General features: G+C 39.2%; 2 protein-coding genes and 1 pseudogene across 2 annotated transcripts; 1 reads left to right on the top strand and 2 right to left on the bottom strand.

The window, feature by feature from the left end:
- Positions 1-197: 197 nt before the first annotated feature.
- LOC111320563 (ADP-dependent glucokinase) lies at positions 198-3,665 on the bottom strand. The gene is made up of 2 exons (XM_088734626.1): positions 3,200-3,665; positions 198-2,014 (listed from the first exon to the last, which is right to left on the bottom strand). Exons 1-2 carry the CDS (start codon positions 3,523-3,525, stop codon positions 925-927), a joined length of 1,416 nt encoding a protein of 471 aa, XP_088590752.1. The 5' UTR covers positions 3,526-3,665; the 3' UTR covers positions 198-924.
- Positions 3,666-3,959: 294 nt separating this feature from the next.
- Positions 3,960-5,816, bottom strand: LOC111319883 (ADP-dependent glucokinase-like; annotated as a pseudogene).
- Positions 5,817-17,772: 11,956 nt separating this feature from the next.
- On the top strand, positions 17,773-18,366 carry LOC148722161 (uncharacterized). Its single transcript, XM_088737006.1, has one exon. It carries the CDS (start codon positions 17,773-17,775, stop codon positions 18,364-18,366), a length of 594 nt encoding a protein of 197 aa, XP_088593132.1.
- The last annotated feature ends 2,353 nt before the right edge of the window (positions 18,367-20,719 follow it).

Raw genomic sequence — 20,719 nt, 5'->3', positions numbered from 1 at the left:
TAGTATATACTAAAACAACTATTAACCTCAGCATTGGTGGCTAGCAGTGGATATTTACAATGTACCTCACTGCAACACGGCTCTGTAAATATGCACCACTAGCCACTTACGCTTCAGTGAATAGTTGTTGAATATCTCCCAATTCATCTTAATCTAAAGTGATGTGGAGAGCTTTTATTTCACTTTTGTATCTTACACATGCATAAAAACGTTTTTATTGCAATTCAACATCACTTTTTAATGAATAAAACTGAGCAATGGAATACAACATGAACAATAAATAAATTAATCAGCCATATGGCCAGAGATGAATGTGGATATCACTCCTGTCAGTTGACCATTTTCCATATATCTTTGGTGTGATTAAACGAACAATTACAGCCATCCCACCCACTACCGATCGACCCATTTTAGAAATATGCCTTTCTCCAACTGCATTACACAAGACTTGGGGTCATTACTGTATTACTGATTTGACCTTGGTGGAATTAGAATGTCAACTTCAGAGAGTGGTAGGTTCATTAAGAATGGTGAAAACATTTCTCTCTTCTGATGATAAGAAGGCTCTTGACTGACATCCCAACAAATAACTGCAAAGGAGATAACTGTTATCTGAGCACCTGCTCAAGTCTTTTAGGGCTACTTCTAGGTACATTTTACAACTGTATATGAAGGAGCTTTCAATTTTAAAATCTGTGTTCTAAAATTAAGCCCACTGCATTAAAGGTGGGGTTTCAAAACTGCCTTCATGAGTGCCTATTGTCAGTAGAGTAGATGGATTTGAAACTAAAGTTTTCTACAACAGATATTATCTTAACAGGCAGCAGTAACTAAGGCCTTATGAGTAGTGGTAAAGTGCTATTAACCAAGTTTAACTAAAATTCCTGTTAAAAATTAAAATTGATGACACAAATTGTCCCTGGTCTAAATCTGTAGCACTAGGCCTCCAGCTGTAATATGGTCTCCCCCTCCTCCTGTCTGTAATACTTGGGTACAAACTAACACTGGAGCAACACAGATTTCATAATCATTTTCATCCCAACAAGAAACAGGTGAATTGGCATTGAATTCAACTTTTGGACTGCCTGGAACTATACTCTTAGAAAATGAATCATCCATAAATAATTTAGATTTGTCAGGATCAATTTCTTCTGAGCCACACACATGACGGGTTGCTGTCAAAGAGGCCTTTGCTGCAGCTGCCTTGGTATTTTTCCAGTTTGATCCTTTCCTGGTTAGAATTGCTTGAAATGCCAATGTGTGGACATGCAGTCTTGTTAACTGTCTCTTCCTACTTTTCCCATAATCCTTTTTTGAAGTCTTGTACACATCTCTCATGAGATCCAGCACTTTTGCAACCCTTGGTTTTTGACTTGAAACGACTGTTATGTTTCCATAGAGAAGCTTGCTCCACAAGTTCGGCAGTTCCTGTTCATTCATACCCACACTGCTTGAGTAAGGAACAACAAACTGCAAAAGTTCATCAAAGAAAGTTTCTTGATGGAAGGGGGCCATTTCAAAGTGAATTGGAACTTGCAGTGTGTTCAGAAAAGATGACAGCTTTTTCAATATTTCACCACTGTCCCCTGGATTAAAGCCTGGAAAATTATCTAACATATGAAGTCCAGAAACCACCACAACTGCTGGGGAAAAATCCTTTACTTTCTCCTGAAATTTTTCCATTGACTTCAGATATGGATTGTGTTCATCACTGTGTAGAACTAGTCTGTTTGCTCTTTGGGACTCATATTTCCCCCAAGGAAAATGTGCAGGATATTCTAACAACAAATGGACATCATCAACCTCTACAATATTACCCACTGCTGTTAAATTCTCTGGCAATATCTTCAATAATTCTGAACTTGAATCAGCAGCTGAAAGAACGTGGCATCCTTCATAGGCAAGGCGTTTACCAATTTGCAATCCACTGCCACCAACTAGTTTGCGAGTGCCTTCAATTTCCTGAGATTTGAGAACTAACTTACGAAAAAAATCTTTGTCAGTCATGTAGCGGCTGAAAAAAAAAAAGACACCACATCATTTATTAAATACATACCTTTTCTAAAGAACACTTATGAATGTACTGATAATAATTTGAACATAAAAGGCTGACAGAGGATGTTATAATGTTTGAATATTTTGAGTGAGTTCCACTTTTTCCTTTAAACAAAAGTTTTGAAAAATACCACCCAAAAACAAAATCTTGATACCCTACATGCCTCTGTCACTCAGTGAAATGTTCAAAAAAAGGATTGTTTCAGTTTGATCCCTTGACAGTTTGCTGGTATTTGGCAAATAAACCACTTCAGGTGGCAGGTTTGTCTACTGATAACGTCCACAGCTGAAAGACTGTCCAAAAATTGAATATTTGGCTAAGAAGCAAAGTGACCAGGCCAGACCACATCACAGTAATGTCCCCTGCCTAACCAAATTAACTAATTAAAGAAGCAGGAGACAGGACCGACTGTTTATTCATCCTTATCCAAGAAGACTAGAATGTCTATCCACTTTTTGATATTATAGAAAGGTAGCACATTCTCCTCAGTTATTTTAAGACCTTGAGTGTTGGTCCAGCTGGCCCAGCTCGAACCCTCGACCTCCCGCACAACAGTCCAGCGCTCTAAACAATTGAGCTAACTGGGAGGCGGTTAAAAACAATTTGACAAAGAAAGTCTTCATGTATTCTTAATTTCATAATTTTTATTAAAAGGAGATTTTGAGAATATCAGTGCTGGGGCTTAAGTTAAGTTGTGTAAAATTTCAGAAGTGCTAGGTCTAAATTTTAAACAATAACTTGGGTGCAAGTAGTCCAATAAATCAAATAGTACCAGTTTTTTTTTTTTAAGGAAGAAAAAGAGCGGGGCCATGGGGAAAGCTTGAACGTAGGGGTGGTCCATGGAGGTTCACAGCCCCAACCTCGAAATTTGCTTGAACTCCACCCTAATTTCCATTAAACAAGCCCATGTGTTTTGGGTGTAGAACTGCAACAGCTTCTTTTTCGTCGAAACTGATCACTGGTTTACCTGAACGTGTAATAAGTCTTGCAGTATGGGGGGAAATTTAATTCCATGATAATGAACTAACCCCGCCTTCAGTATCAGTAGTCGGAACCTACCCAGGAAAGATACCAGTGCTTCTAAAAAATTTCTATTAATAATTGCAAAGGACCTGAGTATAAAAGTTCAGATTCGACACTTACGATGACGCTGCACTGTGATTAAAGAAGAACGCAAATGTTTCCAAAAATTGTTTCTCAGTCTGCAAAATGTCGTGAGGTTTGGCTTGCTCGGGCGGTTCAAGGTTCAACGCTTCGAACAATTCCAAAGAATCCACAAAATAATCTACGTTAGCCTCAAAACTAGTCGCTACTTTGGGTTTTCCATGCACTGGATTTTCTCTTTCCAAAGACTTCAGACCCTCCAAGACCGCAACAATACGGCTATCCTGGCTTGTTACGTGTCGGTAGTAAAAATATGCTGCCACGACAGCTGCAATGGCGATTGTGGTAGCCACAATATTTGCCATTTGGTAGGTATATCAGTCCTACTTGAAAAGAAAAACTAATTACATTAACTCTATTTCACAAACTTTTCTTCCCAGTTCAAACACTCGATCTTTCGATAGCAAGTACCTTACTTCGGACAAAGAATCGAAGAGCACACCTCTCAGAGGAGAAACCGCTGACAGGCAACACTTCAACTGCGAAAGCGCTATCGTTTCAACTTGAATCACAGGGGGCCCATACCATCTGTTTGTGGAGCAGACCGTTGTTTTATAGTGAATGTACCAGATCTACCGTTTGCCTCACCTAGAGTGATATATTGCTGACTATGTACATAAATCATTGATAAATAAACGTTGAATTACTTTACCTGTGGTGCATAGTCGTCTTTTTGCCTCAAAAATAATACTTTTTTGAGCGATTTTGAAAAAGTCTGATTCCTCGTTAATGTAATGCATTAAAGAAAGACCTTGTCTTTCCTTAATGCATTTATGTTTCCATAAAGTAGCTTGCTAGTTCCTGTTCATTCATACCCATACTACTTGAGTAAGGCTGAATTATATATTGCAAAAGTTCATCAAAAATGTTTCTTGATGGAAAGGGGCCATTTCAAAATGGATAGGAACTGAAATAATATCCAAAATTAATTGAAGCCCCTGCAAAATTTGACCGCTACCACCTTCATCAAAGCCTGGAAAGTTATCCAGCATATGAAGACCACCAACAATTAGAACTAAAGGAGAAAAATCCTTGACTGATTTTTCAAATTTCTCAAGTGAACGTACTGGTAAGGGTTATTTTCATCACCTTGTACAACTAAACAGTTTGCTCTTTATGAATTATAGTTTCCCCAATGTCTGAGGGCAGGATATTCCAAAAGCAAGTGAATGTCATCTATTGGAACAACATTCCCAACAGAAGACATGCCCTTGGGTAGCATTTTTAAAAATTCATTTGATGTATCTCCTGCCATTAGTACATTAAATCCCTCAAGAGCAAGACGTTTCCCAATGTGAAGACCATGCAGTGCCCCCCATTGCTTTGTACGTACTCTGAAGTTCATTTGCTTTTTTACACAATCTTTGAAAAAGTTCTTTGTTTTCCATATAACGTCTGAAAAATAATCGTAATAATTGTTTCATTTTCAGGGCAATGACAGAGGTACTACATATACAGCATCATTCAAAATCACTGAATAATCTTTGCCAATAAAAATTTAACACCTAAGTGCTGTAATTGTACTATTACATTAAGAACAATTATGATACAAAAAGGAAAATTCATTTACATCTACTAGGCAACTAAAACATCTAAAATCAACAAAAGCAAAAATAGTTCTTAAGTGTGGGAAAAAATCCAAGGTCTATTTCATGGACTATCTCTGGGTTTGACAGATTGGGACTGATGTAAGGTGTAACAAGTGTTTTCACTCATTTCTCTTCTTGATATTTCCGTTTGTTTGCTTACTTTTGTTTTGTTTTGTTTTTTTCCCCATGAAAACAAAGCATCCACACCCCAAACCAGGACACCAGGGGCCATAAGTGTCAAGGCGCGGTCTTTGAGTACTGGTCCCTAACCATACCCTCTCATGATAAATATTTACAACTTAACTGCATAAAAAGGGAATAAAACGCAAAAGAAAGAGTATTGTTTTCAATACAGGCCAGGCATCATTAACATCAACAGACTTACGATGACGCTGCAATGTGATTAAAGAAGAATGCAAATGTTTCCATAAATTCTCCCTCAGTCTTCAAAATGTCGTGGGCTTTAGCTTCCTCTGGCGGTTCAAGATTCACCGCCTCAAGCAAATTCAGAGAATCCACAGTCACTACATAGACTATGGTAGCTTCAAAGCCAACAGCAACTCTGGGTGTTCCTTCTAAAGGAGTTTCTTTTTCTGTAAACTTAAGACCGTCGAAAACTACTTCTATACGTTTTTGTTCACACGTATGTTTGTAGTACAAGTACGCTGCGATCAATTGCACACCGCCTAAGATGTTTGCCATTATCTGTTACGGACAAATGTGATATTTATAGGATGGCAAGAATTCCGTATAACCCCATACATTAATTATGCATTCAGTCTTTGTTCAAAGAAAACAATAGCGAGAACAATAGAACTCCGCAGAGACTAGTAGTCTTTGTTTTCAAAAATTGGATTTTTTTTCTAAGTCTTTTTTGAAACAGGGTAAATTCGGCGCGTTTTGGCTTTGCAAAACGGAAAATTTAAGTCATTTTCCAGAAGTTTTTAATTTTAAAATATAACTGAATGTTCAGTTTCGCGTTGAAAGCGTATGGTTGGCCGAAAAATATGAAGGCTATCGTCAGGCTGTAAAGTTTGTCAATGTAAAGTTTAAATAAATGTTGTATCTTACCTGTTCCATTGCTTGTAAGCCTATGTTTAGTTTAAAGAACTGTTAAAAATTCTAAGACATAAAAGCGGCCAAAACGAGATGGCAAGTCTTGATCATAGCTCATCATTTCATTATGATTTGAACCATAAAAAAACGAAGAAGATGACGAGTTTTTTAATGTGGCTGGTACCAGGTTTCATCTTTTTGATGGTTTGTAACTTTGAAAGAATACAACAAAAAGACTGACCAAGGGCAGTTGAACACTTTTACAGGGTTGAATTATAGAATCATTGGTTATTCAAAAATAGGTGTCATTTCGTCACTAGCAGTTTCCATGGCAACGCTTTCATAGGCTTATTCAGACGCATTTTTTAGCTTGTGGCTTGAATAATTCAAAAACTAACCCGGTGACCCCATGTTTTTTTTCGGTGATTGCTTTTGGCACTTGAAAAGGAAAATGCACAAAGATTTTCAAAAAATTCCACGGAGCGGAATTTCAGAAAATCTAGAAAAAAGGCAATTTTCACACATCGCAAATTTCCTTCGGTAGAATTTTCTAGTTTTTTTTCTGACGATTCCTTTCATATTGAAACAATAAAAAGAAGGGGTCACCGGACTTGTTTTCATGCAATAGCTTTCGTGAGTTTACCAATTTCCACGCGCGTTCTAGCGCATTTAAAAATCTGGATTCTATGAGATCGACATTTGCTCATGATCTGTTATAGCTACCGCTGACAATTGCGTGTGCTCGCGCGAGCGCCTACTATCTGATGTTTACATACGTAAATTCGCCTTTACTGCTAAGAATTCATTAAACAACTGTTAAAGACAGCCTCCCGGGACCATCTTAAAAATCCTACACACGACTTCTGGCTCCATCATATTATTTTCCTTGAAGTTTCAAAGTCTTCTTTCACTTAAGGTAGATTATCCTTCACTTGAGTTGTTCTTTTTTCGCCGTCGCAAGATTTCAAATCGGGTGAAAATTTCTTTTAGATATGAAGTGAAGCAACCTTCACTTCTCCGAAAATCGTCTTCTTTATCTTAGTTTCTTTCTCCTGCATTCACAGTGGCCACTCAACGCATCAAGTACACGCTCGTTGGTAAACTTCTCACAAAAGCAGAAAAAATTCCACGCGTCGCCATATTTGTTTTGAATTTTCACCTTCTTATCTCGCCCTTTCGCACGTTTCTCTCGCGCGCGTGACGAAAGGGTGACCTTTCCCCGCGCGAGGAAACTGGTGCGAGCCACCTTAACAAACATTTTATAATAAATCATTACTGATACCCAAACTTTCAGTGAATCAAGCCAGTAAGAGGAAAGGGACTTTAAATGAAAAAAAAAACAAAAAAGACCTTTTATCGATAATTATCGATGACCTCACTTCGAATCGAGCCAATGAGAGGAGATGCACATGTATATAAAAATTAATGACTTTTTTTAAAAAAAAATATGATAAACTGTTTTCTACAGTCATCAAGGACCTCTCTTAGAATCGAGCCAATACAAGGACTGGTAAATTGGGAGCTTGACACAATCTGGCGTAGAATTACCTGAGTTCGCTGGACAGTGACGATAAGAGATGGAAAGACACTCAGTGACAGCAACATGCTCATCATTTGTAGAGTGAGTTATGGAGACGCTGGTCGATACACATGCAACGCTAAAAACAGTGAAGGGAAAAGGGATGCAGTCTTTCCGATTGGGTTTACAGGAAGACGTTAATTTTCTCTTATTCTTTCAGTAACTCTTTTCACTTTCTGTTTTCCTTTTTCAAAAAGTAGTTACTTTCACCTACTTTGAATCGTGCTCGTTAATTCCTTACCCAGGTCAATCGTTTGCACATAATTCATCATTCCAGTTCAAATACTCTCTGAGAGGTTTCCCTACACCTGAGGTACTCTGGACTAAGACTAAGGATGCGGTGAATATTGGTTGCGAGAACAATTTTACGATTTTATAAAGCGAGGTCTGAAGACCTTGGCCATTAAAAAAGCAGCACCAAAAACAATGAAGGACGTAAGAATTCAACTTAGATTAAAATAACAGTAGGTACGATTCTCATCTGTACAGACAAGAAAGGGCTGTGGTCAATGTGGAACTTAACTAAAACGTCCAGACCTTAGGATATTTCACTTAGGTTAACTATAGAATCTGTTTTACTGACTTGAAACTACACAGTTGTAAAGTACTTAAAAATCCAAAAGGATATGAAAGAGAAACTCACGTTTGAAGCCCAATCTCTCCATTGAGCAATCATTTCTAATCATAACTCCTGCTTGAGTAATGAAAGCGATTGCTAAACATCCAAGAACAGGAATAAAAATGTTTGGACCAATGATTTCATAATCCGTTCTGAAGCGCAATGCACATCTATCCAACCACTTTTTGCCTGTTTCTTCAGAATTCCGTAAACCACATCTGTGTTCGTTTGCTTAAAAATAACATTAGCTCTAAAATAAATTAAGCCTGAATCTTTAAAAGCGTAAGCTGCGCCATTTCCGGGAAACCTTTCTCGCCGTGGCCATATTTGAAATCAGCTCAGGTGACCACGTCGTCGACGAAATGTTCACTTTGAAAATAGTTCGTAGCTTTGATGACGAAGGATTCAGAACAGGATGTCATCCAAAAGTTAGCGGGCTGGAGACGTGATTAAAAAGTCTGCGTCTGAACTCAGCCCAAAGTCATTGTGTTGTGTTTTTTGGTGAGATAAATCTTACATTTTCCGTTCTTTACCTTACTGAAAGGGGTTAAAAGTTACCAACAAACTCTAAAAGAAGCCTGAAAAAGTGAAATAGTTTCATTTCTAGCTACTATTAGGGAAGTTAAGTTTTTCTTGGTGGGGGGGGGGGGGGCTGAGGAGTTTTGGTATTTTTTTACAAAAGAATAGTGTTGGCCCTCCCTTGCGTTTTGACCAAAAAAATTGATAGATCCAAATTTCAAGGCCACACAAACAGGGGCAATAAGGTAAAGAAACGATACATGAGTCCAGTGTTTCTCCATACGGACGGAATAGGACACGAGTCTTCCGAGAAAACTACGTACCATGACCTGACATGCATGTAGAAATATAACCTAGAACCTATATAAAACACCAAATTAAATCAAAGTGGGCGAAAAGAAAAACTTAATCTATAAGAAAAATGGAAAGCAACATCACAAGAATCCTCCATTAAAAAATTCTGGAAAAATTGTGTGACCTTTGCCTTAAATAGCTTACAAAGAGGTATTACCCTCCCCTTTTGGTGCTCACTTTCACTGATGACCCTTCCCTCTGAGGCCCCAGCCCTCCCTTCCCCCCCAAGAAAAAACGTGCCTTCCCTTAAACTGCGACGGATTTTTCTGTAAAGGCCATCTGGTCATTTATTGTCATCCATAGTATTTTTCATACTACTTGATGTTGCTAAGGGCAATTTTTTTACATTTTAGTTTTGCTTTTGTTTTGTAGTTCCATCGCACTGATTTCTTTTCTTTTCGACGATATTAATGATTCCCTATATGCCATGGAGAGTCTGGTTGACGATGTCTTGGACGAACGCATTCCTGTGATCGAAAAGCGCGTTCAAAAGCAACACTAACCACCGTGGATGAACAAAGAAATAAAAGGAACAATAAAAGAAAGGGATAAACAACTCACAAAAGCACCAGAATCAAGTCTTCCAGAAGTCTGGTATCGTTATAAATATGCGAAGTGTAAAACAGTAAACTTGATAAAGAAAGTAAAATGAAACTATTTTTGTGAGTCAATTGACAGTAATATCTGAGCTGAACACTGGTAGTGGCTCAATAACTGATGCCGACAAGAGAGCAGAATCAGTGAACAACTACTTTATCAGCTCTGTTTCAAGCTTAAATGAGAGAAACCGGCAATGTAGAAAGCAATCACGACAAACGAATCTATTTTGTTTCTTCAAGAATTCAGCCTGGTACCTCTTATGATATCCCGCTTATCTCTGAAAAAGAGGTTTTTAAAATAATTCAAAAGATTTCATCAAACAAGGCTACTCGTCAGGACGGCCTTAGTGCTCGTATACTTAAAGAACTCTCATCAATAATTTGTTATCCTCAATTAAAAAATAACTTATGCATCGATGGCGAGAAGTGTTTTACCAGCAAGGTGGAAGATAGCAAAAGTAACACCAATATATATAAAGGTGGACCTCACAATGATTGCAACAATTACAGGCCAGTCTCGGTCCTTCCAGCTATTTCTAAAGTTATCGAAAGGCACGTTGCAAAGTCTTTACTTGCTTAATTACAAGATAATGGCTTGATTTTCCGAGCGTAGTCGGGATTCCGACCAAACCACTCGACGGAGACGGCTCTCATCAAGCTCACTGACAAACTTCTGTTTGACATGGACAGTGACAAAGTATCAGGCCTTATCTTTATTGACTTCAAAAAGGCCTTTGACCTGGTAAGCCATAATTGAAAGTTCTACTCGATAAGATTGGATTATATGGTGGAACTGTTCGAACTGTCAAGTGCTTTGAATCGTATCTAACTAAACGGAGTCAGTCTGTTAAGGTTAACGGCACTATGTCCTCTCTTACGTCAGTTAAACAAGGAGTACCCCAGGGTTCAATTGTTGGACCTATATAGTTCTTGCCTTTTTTAATGACTTGCCACTGTATGTTAGCAATTCTGACATTGATATTTACGCGAATGATATAACTCTTTCATATAGGTCAAGCCGGAACAATGATAAATCCTCAATAGGAAAGTATATCTCAGAGGATTAAGAAAACATTGGAAATTGGGCTAAAAGAAACAAATTGGTCATCAGTGAAACGAAAACAAAATCCATGTTGTTGACTGGCAAACATTTAAGGAAGCGGTTGGACATAGCAGAGGGAAGTCTTGATATCCGCCTAAATAATACCAAGATCGAGCAAGTTAGAACCCATAAACTCCTGGGTATTGAAATGGACCAGGGTTTGAACTATAATGCACATACTGAAACTTTATGTAAAGATTTATCTATAAAAATTGACCTTCTAAAGGACATCAGCCGCTTTTTAAAGCGCCCACAATGTGAAATGTAATATTTTGCAGTAATCAAACTCACTCTTTTATATGGATCAAGTGTCTGGTCATCTACAAACAAGGCTAATCTGGACAACATTTTACATACCTTTTTATATTTTACATTTTTAAATCGATCTTCTTTATATATTTTGGATTTATTTCTATATTTATTACATAATACCTATTTTTGTTTTGTTTTATTTGAATCCTCAGTAATAAGTACTGACATGTGCCACCCTCACTAAATAAAGTTACTTACTTACTTACACATTTAAATCATGAACTTGTGAATCGTACTACTGCATTTGACTCCAATTTAATGGAAAAGTGTGTTACTAGGGGTGATGCGTAAATATTTGTCAACTGGAACAAGGATGGACTGCTACTTGAAGGGTGATGTGAGTCATGAAAACAGTGGTGCGATCATGACAATAAACCAATTCGTCAAAATCTGCTACTTAAAACCGGAAAAAAGCCAAAACTATACTAAAACTAGGGGTAGCTCTAACTAAATAGGTCAATAAATTCTGTGATAAAGGTAACGATTGTGCAACCAAAATCAACACTACCACTTCCCTCATGAAATTGAGTTCGACTCTTGATGATTCTTCTGACATCCCCGACCCATGCCTAAGTAAAAGCACGGCTTTCTTAATCAACGTCATTTCTATGAAATGTTTTCGTAATATATGGACGTCAACTAACAGTTGCGTCCTACGTCAGCTATTTCCTATTCCTGAAAGCCTCTAATAGACCACAAAGAAAATTTCTATATGCTATTCAATGAAAGGGCAAATATTTTCACATTGGCATGATTATCCCCTTGGCAAAATCTCATCTCCTGGAGTAGTCTCATTTTTGCCGAAACCCACTATCGTCCTCACTTTTTCGATTTGGAATTTGTGAAGAGACGTCCAAAACCAGTCACCATGTTAAGAGGTTACTTGATATTATCAGCTGAAATAATCGTCCACATCTCTATATTTCCTTCACTTTGTTAGAAATGTTCCCCCTTCTCTTCTCTAAAGACCGCCCGCCGGCCAGCAACTCCAAAATTTTGCGCGTTCGGGTGCATAATTAACTCTTTTATTATCTTCCCGACTCACGAATGACAAAAATCTATGCAAATTGCAAACTGTTATCAAACTTGACCGCGGGGCATAATAAGCTAAAGGTATTAGAAAAACTTATACAACTCTTCTTCTGGATAAACATTTCTTTCTCCTTGGGCATTAATACGATGGCAAACTGATTGGAAAGGTGAAAACTTAATATACGCTTACTAGAGTAACTTTCACCGACTTGTTGGCGGCAATCTTTTTGTTGGTTAATAAGGTTAAGTAGTATTGTGGGTTGATGATAGTGATGATAGTACCTGAGAACCTCTTTAATAAAATGTCTAATGATCAACGAGTGTGTTCCGAGTGACGGCTGATTCTCACCATGGAAATTATTGTTAGGAAAACAGTTCCACGGTGTAGATGTTCAAAGCTCAATTTCAGCCCCATTCATTTAACACTTTTCCAACTTTGCCTCTCAGTATTCCATCAGTAGTACTGCGCCAAAAAAACACTGCTGAGTTGATTATTAAAAAATTCATAAGATTTATTTTACTGTTCAACTGATCCACTTTTAGTTGGATTTATCCAAGTATAATTCTTAGATTGGCCCAGTCAGTGTATATCTGATATTGACCGTTTGGCTAAATAAGATTCGCGATAAACAAATTTTCCTCGTATTAAATAGTCATCGGCAAATCTGACTTTTCGTCTTCTCAATGAGCTATTCTCATTACCACTGAAAGACGGGGAGGCGATGTCATGATCTGAAAACTTTTCTTTCTGTGCAATGTCTTTTTCTAACACCAACGAAGATTCTGATCTACATCGTGCTCGCTCCAAAGTTTTCCTCTTCGTTAAAGTCATAAAGTTTTGCCGCCTTATCGACTCTTGATGATTGTGTTGAGGTTGGTCGAGGCTTGAGGTACTGTCACACAATCGATCTTCTTGCAAACGCTTGATGTTGTGGAAAATAAGAGTAAAAGCTTGGTCCATCTCTTTATCGTATCCACTTTGTCTTCTGAGCGAGTAATTATTTGACATGTTCTTAGATAGTTTGTAGTCTCTCATAATATCAGGACACATGTAGTATAATATATATCAGGAGCATATAGTTGGACACATATAGTTGTATCAATATTGACTCCACTATCAATTTCGCAGTTTGATGTCGCAATACGCAATAAACGCAACGGCCTACGTCAACTCACAGATATGTTCAAAGTATCCGCATGTTTCAAGACCTCACTCCTGACAATAAAATGTTTTATAGTCATGAAATCGAGGCGCGTACTCTGTTTTCAAGGAATGTCACTCTCTGTATAGAAAAGCTCTCTCTCGGTTTTTTATTGGGATACAGTTCCATTCCTGTAGTTTGTTGTATGCGTATGAAAACATCTAGTAATATTATAGTTCTTCTCAGCGAGTTTGTTTGACTCTTTTTGTCTCCAAATTAAAGCCATACAATTGAAATCAATTATCATACCGTCACGCCATAACAAGATTCACTTCTCTAACAACTATGCATAAACAAAACTCTGTTGTGCTGATAAAATAACCTAATACTGTACGTTCATTCATTATCCTTCCTATTTTTTAAAAGGCATTGTTATACGGTGAGCAAATAGGTCAGCAGGTCAGCTCTTACACAACTCCGCCACATTTGGTCCTATTCCGTGCGCTTTTTCAACCTAATCGTGATTAGAGTGAAGACAAAGCCAGAATACATTACTGAGTAGAAAGAGGTACCTCAAGCATTCCATCATTTTCCTATTGTTACGTTCAGTCCCTCTTTACACCCCGCCCCTTCACAAGTTAATCACGCTTCATCACAGCCTTGAGGCGCCTCTGAGATGAAGTAAGTGGTTGCTTATGCATCTATTTATTCATTCAGTTAACAGTTTTTGGAAGTCGTCTTGCAAATTTTCATTTCAGTGTCGAGAGATTAACAATTCAACTAGTATTAACTCCCTACCCATCAGGAGTGGTCTAAAAAAAACTCGTTCACCCTTTCAATCATTCAGATACAAAACTAGAATTAATTGAAGCTTAGTCTTTTGTTTATTCCGAGCGTTTGTTGTTCTTCGTAATTCCTTTCTTGTGGCACTAACCCCGCGGACCTACTCATTAATTCAAGGGCTTCCCAACTGGGGGGAGGAGACAATAAGAAAGGGGCACCTATTACAAACTCAATCGATTTGAGCAAAAATGCAAGTAATTACTCCTCTTTCTGCGCCTTGGCTGTACATGAAATTAACCTGAACAATTGTATTTCTATATCGACGGCAGCTTAAAGTCCTACCTATAATCCACAAGTGGGCCTAGAAATAATACAAAAATGGCATACGTATATATAAAAAAAAAAGAAGTGCAGTGAGCATCTTCATGGTTGTATGGTACTTGCAGCTGGCTGCACAGGTAAATGAAGGCCTCCAGTAAAAAAAACTGTTGATAAAAAAATTGGAACCTGTACGTTGGGAAACTATTTGGATGTCAGGTCCAAAATAGAAAAGCTTCAACTTTTATGATAGTCTTCAAGCCTGCCAATAGATTCAAAGTTCCTTTCATTATAATTCCATTACCATCTCCCAGCTGACCACCCTGGAGTACATCTATGTCAGCAAGAGTCATTAAAGGAACAGATTATTCGGTGAGACGCAGGCGACATTGATTTTAAATCTTTCATGGCGGGATTCGCTGAGAATGTGAGGTTATTGCTTTTGAGATGACACAAGTTATTGTACTGCAGAGTGGGGATCTAGGTGCTGGGGCGTTCTAGACTGATGCTGCCTTGGTGCGAAGGAATGGTACAGTACATGCTCAGATGATACCTTATGGAATATGTAGGCCCATAGAGATATGCTTCCACACCGAAGTGCTTTCGTTAAAAAAAAAGTTACTACTGATACTGATACAGGCAAATGAACTTTCAGCCGCTGAACGGAGTTGTCAGTCTTCTTACCATCGCATTTACATTTAAGCAAGACGTTAGCTTTTCAAATATTACATGAAACTATCCGTGCAAAGATGTTTCAAAAACTGAGTCCAAGAAAATAATACGGAAGAGTTCATGCATGCAGACTATGAAATATTAAACTGGATATTACTTATTTTGGGTGATTCACAAAATCTGTCGTATTATGCAGTTGATATTCACGATCTTATAGTGAAACAAACATTCAAATAAATGAATCTACCAGAGCGGAGTAAACGATTATCCTTTTGACGTAGTGTTTTTTTTTTTGTTTATAAATAGTTCGATGGGGTTCACCAGGGCGTAGTAAAGGCTTCTTTTTTTGACGCTGTGTTTTTTTCCCCCTTTTTTTGTTTGTTTATGACTGGTTGGATGGGGTTCAAGAGTGGGTGGGGGTTAAGGGCAAGGGATCCAAATTCAATCCAAAATTCAATGTTTCTCACTACTCGTAGTTCTGTATCTCTAAATTTTTTAGTGAAGCTTTCATCACGATTTCTCACTCTTTCTTCGCCACGACGCTTGTGCCAGCTTGAATACCGATCCTTTGACTTAACTTCCAAGATGGCTGCCCTGACGAAGCGTACCCTCTCGGCTGGTTTCCTCACGTCGTTAAGACCTAGTGGGCACCCTCGTATTGAACCAACTTTATGCAATACTTTGAAGTCCATCGGTATTCTTAGGGCTCCAAGAGAAGTCCGAGCCGGTACTAGGGTAAAACAACGAGCTGCCTTGTCATCTCCGCATCGTATTCACACGGTCATTACTATTTATCAGCGTGCACAATAAGCCAAATACGGAGCCGAGCACTTAGCGACGAACTGTATAAACAACCCTACAGGGACCAGGCTAACCTCCAAGGTACCTACGTTTTTAATAACTAATGCCTGCCATGTCACAAATAAAGTTGACGAGCTACACGGAGTCGTCGAAATGAATAATGCAACCGTGACCATTGTAACTGAGTCCTGGTTGACGGACAGTGTACCATCAACTGCTATCAGCATTAGCCAGTAATATGTTTCGTAAAGACAGATCTACACCGGGCGCGGTGTGCTGGCTCGAAGCCAGTGACAAAGAGGTGTTGTGGTTATTTCGCACGCCACCTCGGATTCCAAGACCTTTCAGTTGTATAATTATGGTTGCTTTATACTTTCCGCCAGGGAAAATGTGTACTGAGAAGAGAGAATTGACCGACTATATCGCTCGAAGCGTTTGGACAACTTGCTGATAGAGAGACCATCGGCGGATATCATAATTACCGGAGACTTTAACCACCTTAACCTGCGTCAACTGTGTCAAAGATTCAGCCGACGCAAATTAGTCAAAATGCCTACACGTGGCCGACAGAATATTCTAAACCAATTTCTTTCGAATATGGGTAAGCTATATGACGAAGCACAACTTTTACCACCGCTTGGTCGAGCTGATCATCAGTGCATTCTATTCTCCCCGTTAAACCAGCGACGGCATGGGAAAGCAATATTAAAAGCTGTTAGGAAGTTTAAGCCTGATAATTTACGTTCTTTAGGGCTTAGACTTAATTTGGAAAGCTGGAGTGCTGTTTACGAAGCATCTGATGTTGACGAAAGTTGAGGCATTTAACATCAGGATAACTAATTCTCTTGACACCTGTGCTCCCCCGAGTCGCGTGCGTTTGCATCCCAGTGACAAGGAGTGGATAAAAACCGTCTATAAAAGAGGAAACACGTACCAGACAAAGGGCTTGGATTAAAGGTAACATGGAAAAATACCAACAAAAGCGTAAATTGATAGCAGCCCTCATATCCAGTGCCAAGCGTAAATTCTATGAAAGCAAGGCCAGCCGGATCTCCGTAACAAGAATGCGAGCAAGTGGTTTAAATATATCTACTAGTTCTGTGGGGCCCAGCAGTTGTCAAAAACCCCAAATACGCCAAACAAGGCTGAATTACAGAAAACAGCGGATCTTCTGCTTGACGCTTTTGCTGCTCCGTGGAAGGACCGAGAACCAACCCCACTGTCAGTTAGTGAGATTACCAATGACCTGGACGACAGACCTCCGCCTGTTCCAAATATAGGGCAGGTCAACGCTATTCTCAACCATGTGAATCCGAGGAAAGCAACAGGTGTTGACGGTGTGCCTGCTTGGCGCCTTAAACGGTTTCACGAGGAACTGGCGCCATTTGTACAAGATATTATCCGTGCCAGTATAGTGCAGTCCAAGTACCCCACCAGCTACAAGCATGTTCTAGTCAGCCCGGTACCCAAGGTTGATAATCCGACGGATATAAACAATGACTTAAGGCAGATTTCAGTTTTGCCACAAGTCGCCAAGGTGTTGGAGAGAATCCAGCTGAAGCTTAACCTAAAGGACCTGAGTCTTAATGCTTCCTTACATGCTTTTACGGAAGACAGATCTACTGTGACTGCGCTTGCCAGCATCATACAAGACTGTACAACGCTACAGATTCTGGAGGTCCATATAATGGCGTGCATGTGGTCCTTGTCGACTTCCAAAAAGCCTTCGATCTAGTAGGTCATGGTGTTCTGTTGACTAAACTCGGCGGTATGGGCATCGCCAAGGGGCTTTTGGAAATAGATACAAAGCTACCTATCAGGCAGCACACAGCAGGTTAAGCTCCCGGGAGTCCTCTCCAGACATGGTGAGGTGATTACTGGTGTGCCCTGGGGCGGTTTCATTTCTCCTACACTTTTTAACGTGCATGTCAACGATATTGAGGACTGCATCCCCAGGGGAATACCGCTTGCAAGTATGCTGATGACTGCACCCTATATGAACTTGTCTCTAAGGACTCTGTCAGTCAAATGCAGGTGCCGTGACTCACGTGGAGAGTTGGGCTGTGCAGAATAAAATGGAGGTAAATGCTGAGAAGACCAAAGATATGTGGATCACCTTCAAGAAGTCCTGTCCAATTGCACCTCCTATTAGCATCGGGCCTTCTGAACTGGAGAGAGTTACAGAGTTTAAATTTTTGGGTGTGTATGTACAGAACGATCTCATGTGGAATCCACATATCATAAGTATTGTCAGCAAAGCGTGTAAACGGATCCATTATATTAGGGTCTGCAGAACAGCCCATCTTCCCAGGGACATTGGCCTAACAACATACATCACTAAGATTAGAGCTGTGTTAGAATTTGTCTCGCCTGTCTGTGGTGGGCGGCTCATCTACCTCGAAGAAGATCTACAGAGAGTGCAGAATAGATGCCTAAATGCCGTAGGACTCCCTAGTGATACTGTTGAGTCACTTGTAACTAGGCATCCCAAATTGACGAGGAAAGAATCTAAACGTATCCTAGAATCTGAAGCGCATCCTTGTAAACGTTTTTTAGACAAGGCTGTAGATCATGGCCATAACCTAAGATCTTGTGAGACCAACCCAGCACACATCAGAATACTTGCATCACGCCATATTAGGCACAAACAATCGCTTATTCCTAAATAATTTGGATATATCGACAAAGTTGAAGTGGTAAATTGGCCACCGTAACGATTACAAAAGCTGACGTTTCGAGCGTTAGCCCTTCGCTCCGACGAAGGGCTAACGTTCGAAACGTCAGCTTTTGTAATCGTTACGGTGGCCAATTTACCACTTCAACTTTGTTGATATATCCAAATTATTTCGTTACTCCCACCGAAGCAGCCCCAAACAGTTTCTATTGAAACTATCAGCCTTTACTCGCTTATTCCTAAGGGTGCTAAACTTAACTTAATTTGACATAGCTTAATTGTATATACACTTGTTGTGTTTTGAATTTTTGAATTTTAAATTTTTTTACGGTAATAATACCGTAATTCTTATCGCCAAAGGTAATAAATAAAGGTATTATTCAAGGGCGTAGCCAGAGGGGGTCCTGAGGTGCCCGTGACCCCCCCTTGGTAGGTCTTCTTTACAGCAAACAACCTACAATATTCAGGTGGCGAAAACGCCATGACAATATCTTGGCCGTAAAAGCCATTGATATGGGCCTTCATGCCGCGATAATACGACTGAGCCCGCTGATACACGCGGGAGATCGGAGAGCAGCGCTGTAAGTGGTGAGTAGCCTCTGTGACCCCCCCCCCCCCCCTTTGAAAAATCCTGGCTACGCCCCTGTTATTAGACCACGGGCGAGATAATTTACGGGCGACTCCACCAGTTACCTCTCAAACCACGTGACCAAAAACAAACGAGGCCTCTGGGAACGATATGTATGTGCCCACGATCGCGATTGTTGTTGTTTAGTGGGGAAAAATTAACGCCCGGGCGTAGTGTGGAGGTCTTCAGCGGACATGCCTTTAAAGTACGTGTTTTGTTTAGGCGTCACGAAAACGCACAGGACATTTGACATGGTCATACGTGAATCGATAAACCTTTCCCGCCAGAAATGCTAATGTTGCAAGATTTGCCGTGATGATGATAGAGAAGACTGGGTGGGCTGTGATGGTTGCACCCAGTATTTCCATGCAGAGTGCCTTGGTCTTGAATACTCCGAAGTTCTCTCACAACCATTCTTTTTTCGTCCCCGTTAAGAGCTACCTGTAGTTGAATAGCATACCACCTATTTACAAGCAATTTTCGGGACACGTTTATTTCGCGAATTTCAAGAAGAAATTATCGAGACATTAACGCGACACGAAAAATAAGTGTCGCGACATATCATAACGCGAAAATGAGGTACACATTATGTCAATAATCAAGAAAAAAAATTAATGGTCTTTTTATTGAGTGAATAACCACACGTTTCCAGGTCCAAAAGCAAGTAAACAGTGGTATTAACTTTGAAGATATGTGTAATAAATCGAGAATGTATCTTATAAATCACGTCTGGTTTAATCAACTGAATAATGATTCAGCTTATAAGTACATATGCTCTATTGTGTCCCTTGGGATATCCGATTACCTCATGGTATGCACGTGCAACGATTATGTCAGGAGTATAACAATATGAATGACGACCTTAGGTATCGTTATCATGAGACCAATTCATGCCACTTAGGTAATGAAATGTCAGAAGACTTTCGCGCGAGCGTCCTTTAGGATTTGTTCAAATAACAAAGCTAAATCAATTGATACCAAATACAGAATTTTGATAAAAAATACGAAATTATTTTGCTAAAAATCGGAAAATTTAGTGTGGCGAAATATGCGAATCTTAAAATCACGGACGTGTCGCGGAAATAATGTACTCTGGGCGTTAAGGGAGTACACTCAGTTTAACTGTAAGCAACTTTATATGTTCGATACCTGTACGTGTTTAGTGCAAATATACGTGGATTTATTTATTTGTTTACGCAATAATATATTATCTGTTTTTATTATATGGCTGTGTCTCACAAGGACTGGGAACAACCGAATTCACGAATTTGATTGGCTGAAATCAATATTGAAAGCAGTCTAGATTTTCCCATCTAGACCGGCATCTAGACCGGTCTAGGAAAAAAAAAGGTACAAAGAATATAACAAATTGGCATATAAGACAGCCATTTAATGAACATCTTATTAACCGAGCTAGGTCGTTCTGTATGGGAGAATCTTGACCTCGCTCGCTGGTACAGACCTCACTGCGTTCGGTCTGTACTGGCGACCTCGGTCAAGATTCTCCCATACAGACCTCCCGCTCGGTTAATAAAAACTAAGTACTAGTAATTAGAGGTAGAATAAGAAAGTATGAATTTATGTATCTTATATTGTATTATCATCTCACCTTATTACCGTTTCAATTTTAATTTCAATTTATTTTGCTACTTTCTAGTTTTATTTTTTCATTAAATTTCTGAGAATTTTTTATTTTACCAAAAGTTGCGTTATAAAGATA

This window comes from Stylophora pistillata, chromosome 10 (assembly GCF_964205215.1).
Source record: "Stylophora pistillata chromosome 10, jaStyPist1.2, whole genome shotgun sequence".
Taxonomy (NCBI): domain Eukaryota; kingdom Metazoa; phylum Cnidaria; class Anthozoa; order Scleractinia; family Pocilloporidae; genus Stylophora; species Stylophora pistillata.
This window is presented reverse-complemented; position numbering and strand designations above follow the sequence as displayed.

What these genes read in the sequence shown, in the direction of transcription:
- LOC111320563 (XM_088734626.1), bottom strand. Translation starts at nt 3,525, where the DNA reads ATGGCAAATATTGTGGCTACCACAATCGCCATTGCAGCTGTCGTGGCA. An exon ending in AATCACAGTGCAGCGTCATC is followed by an intron (nt 2,015 to 3,199) that starts GTAAGTGTCGAA and finishes TTTTTTTTTCAG; the next exon opens with CCGCTACATGACTGACAAAG.
- LOC148722161 (XM_088737006.1), top strand. Translation starts at nt 17,773, where the DNA reads ATGGAGGTAAATGCTGAGAAGACCAAAGATATGTGGATCACCTTCAAG.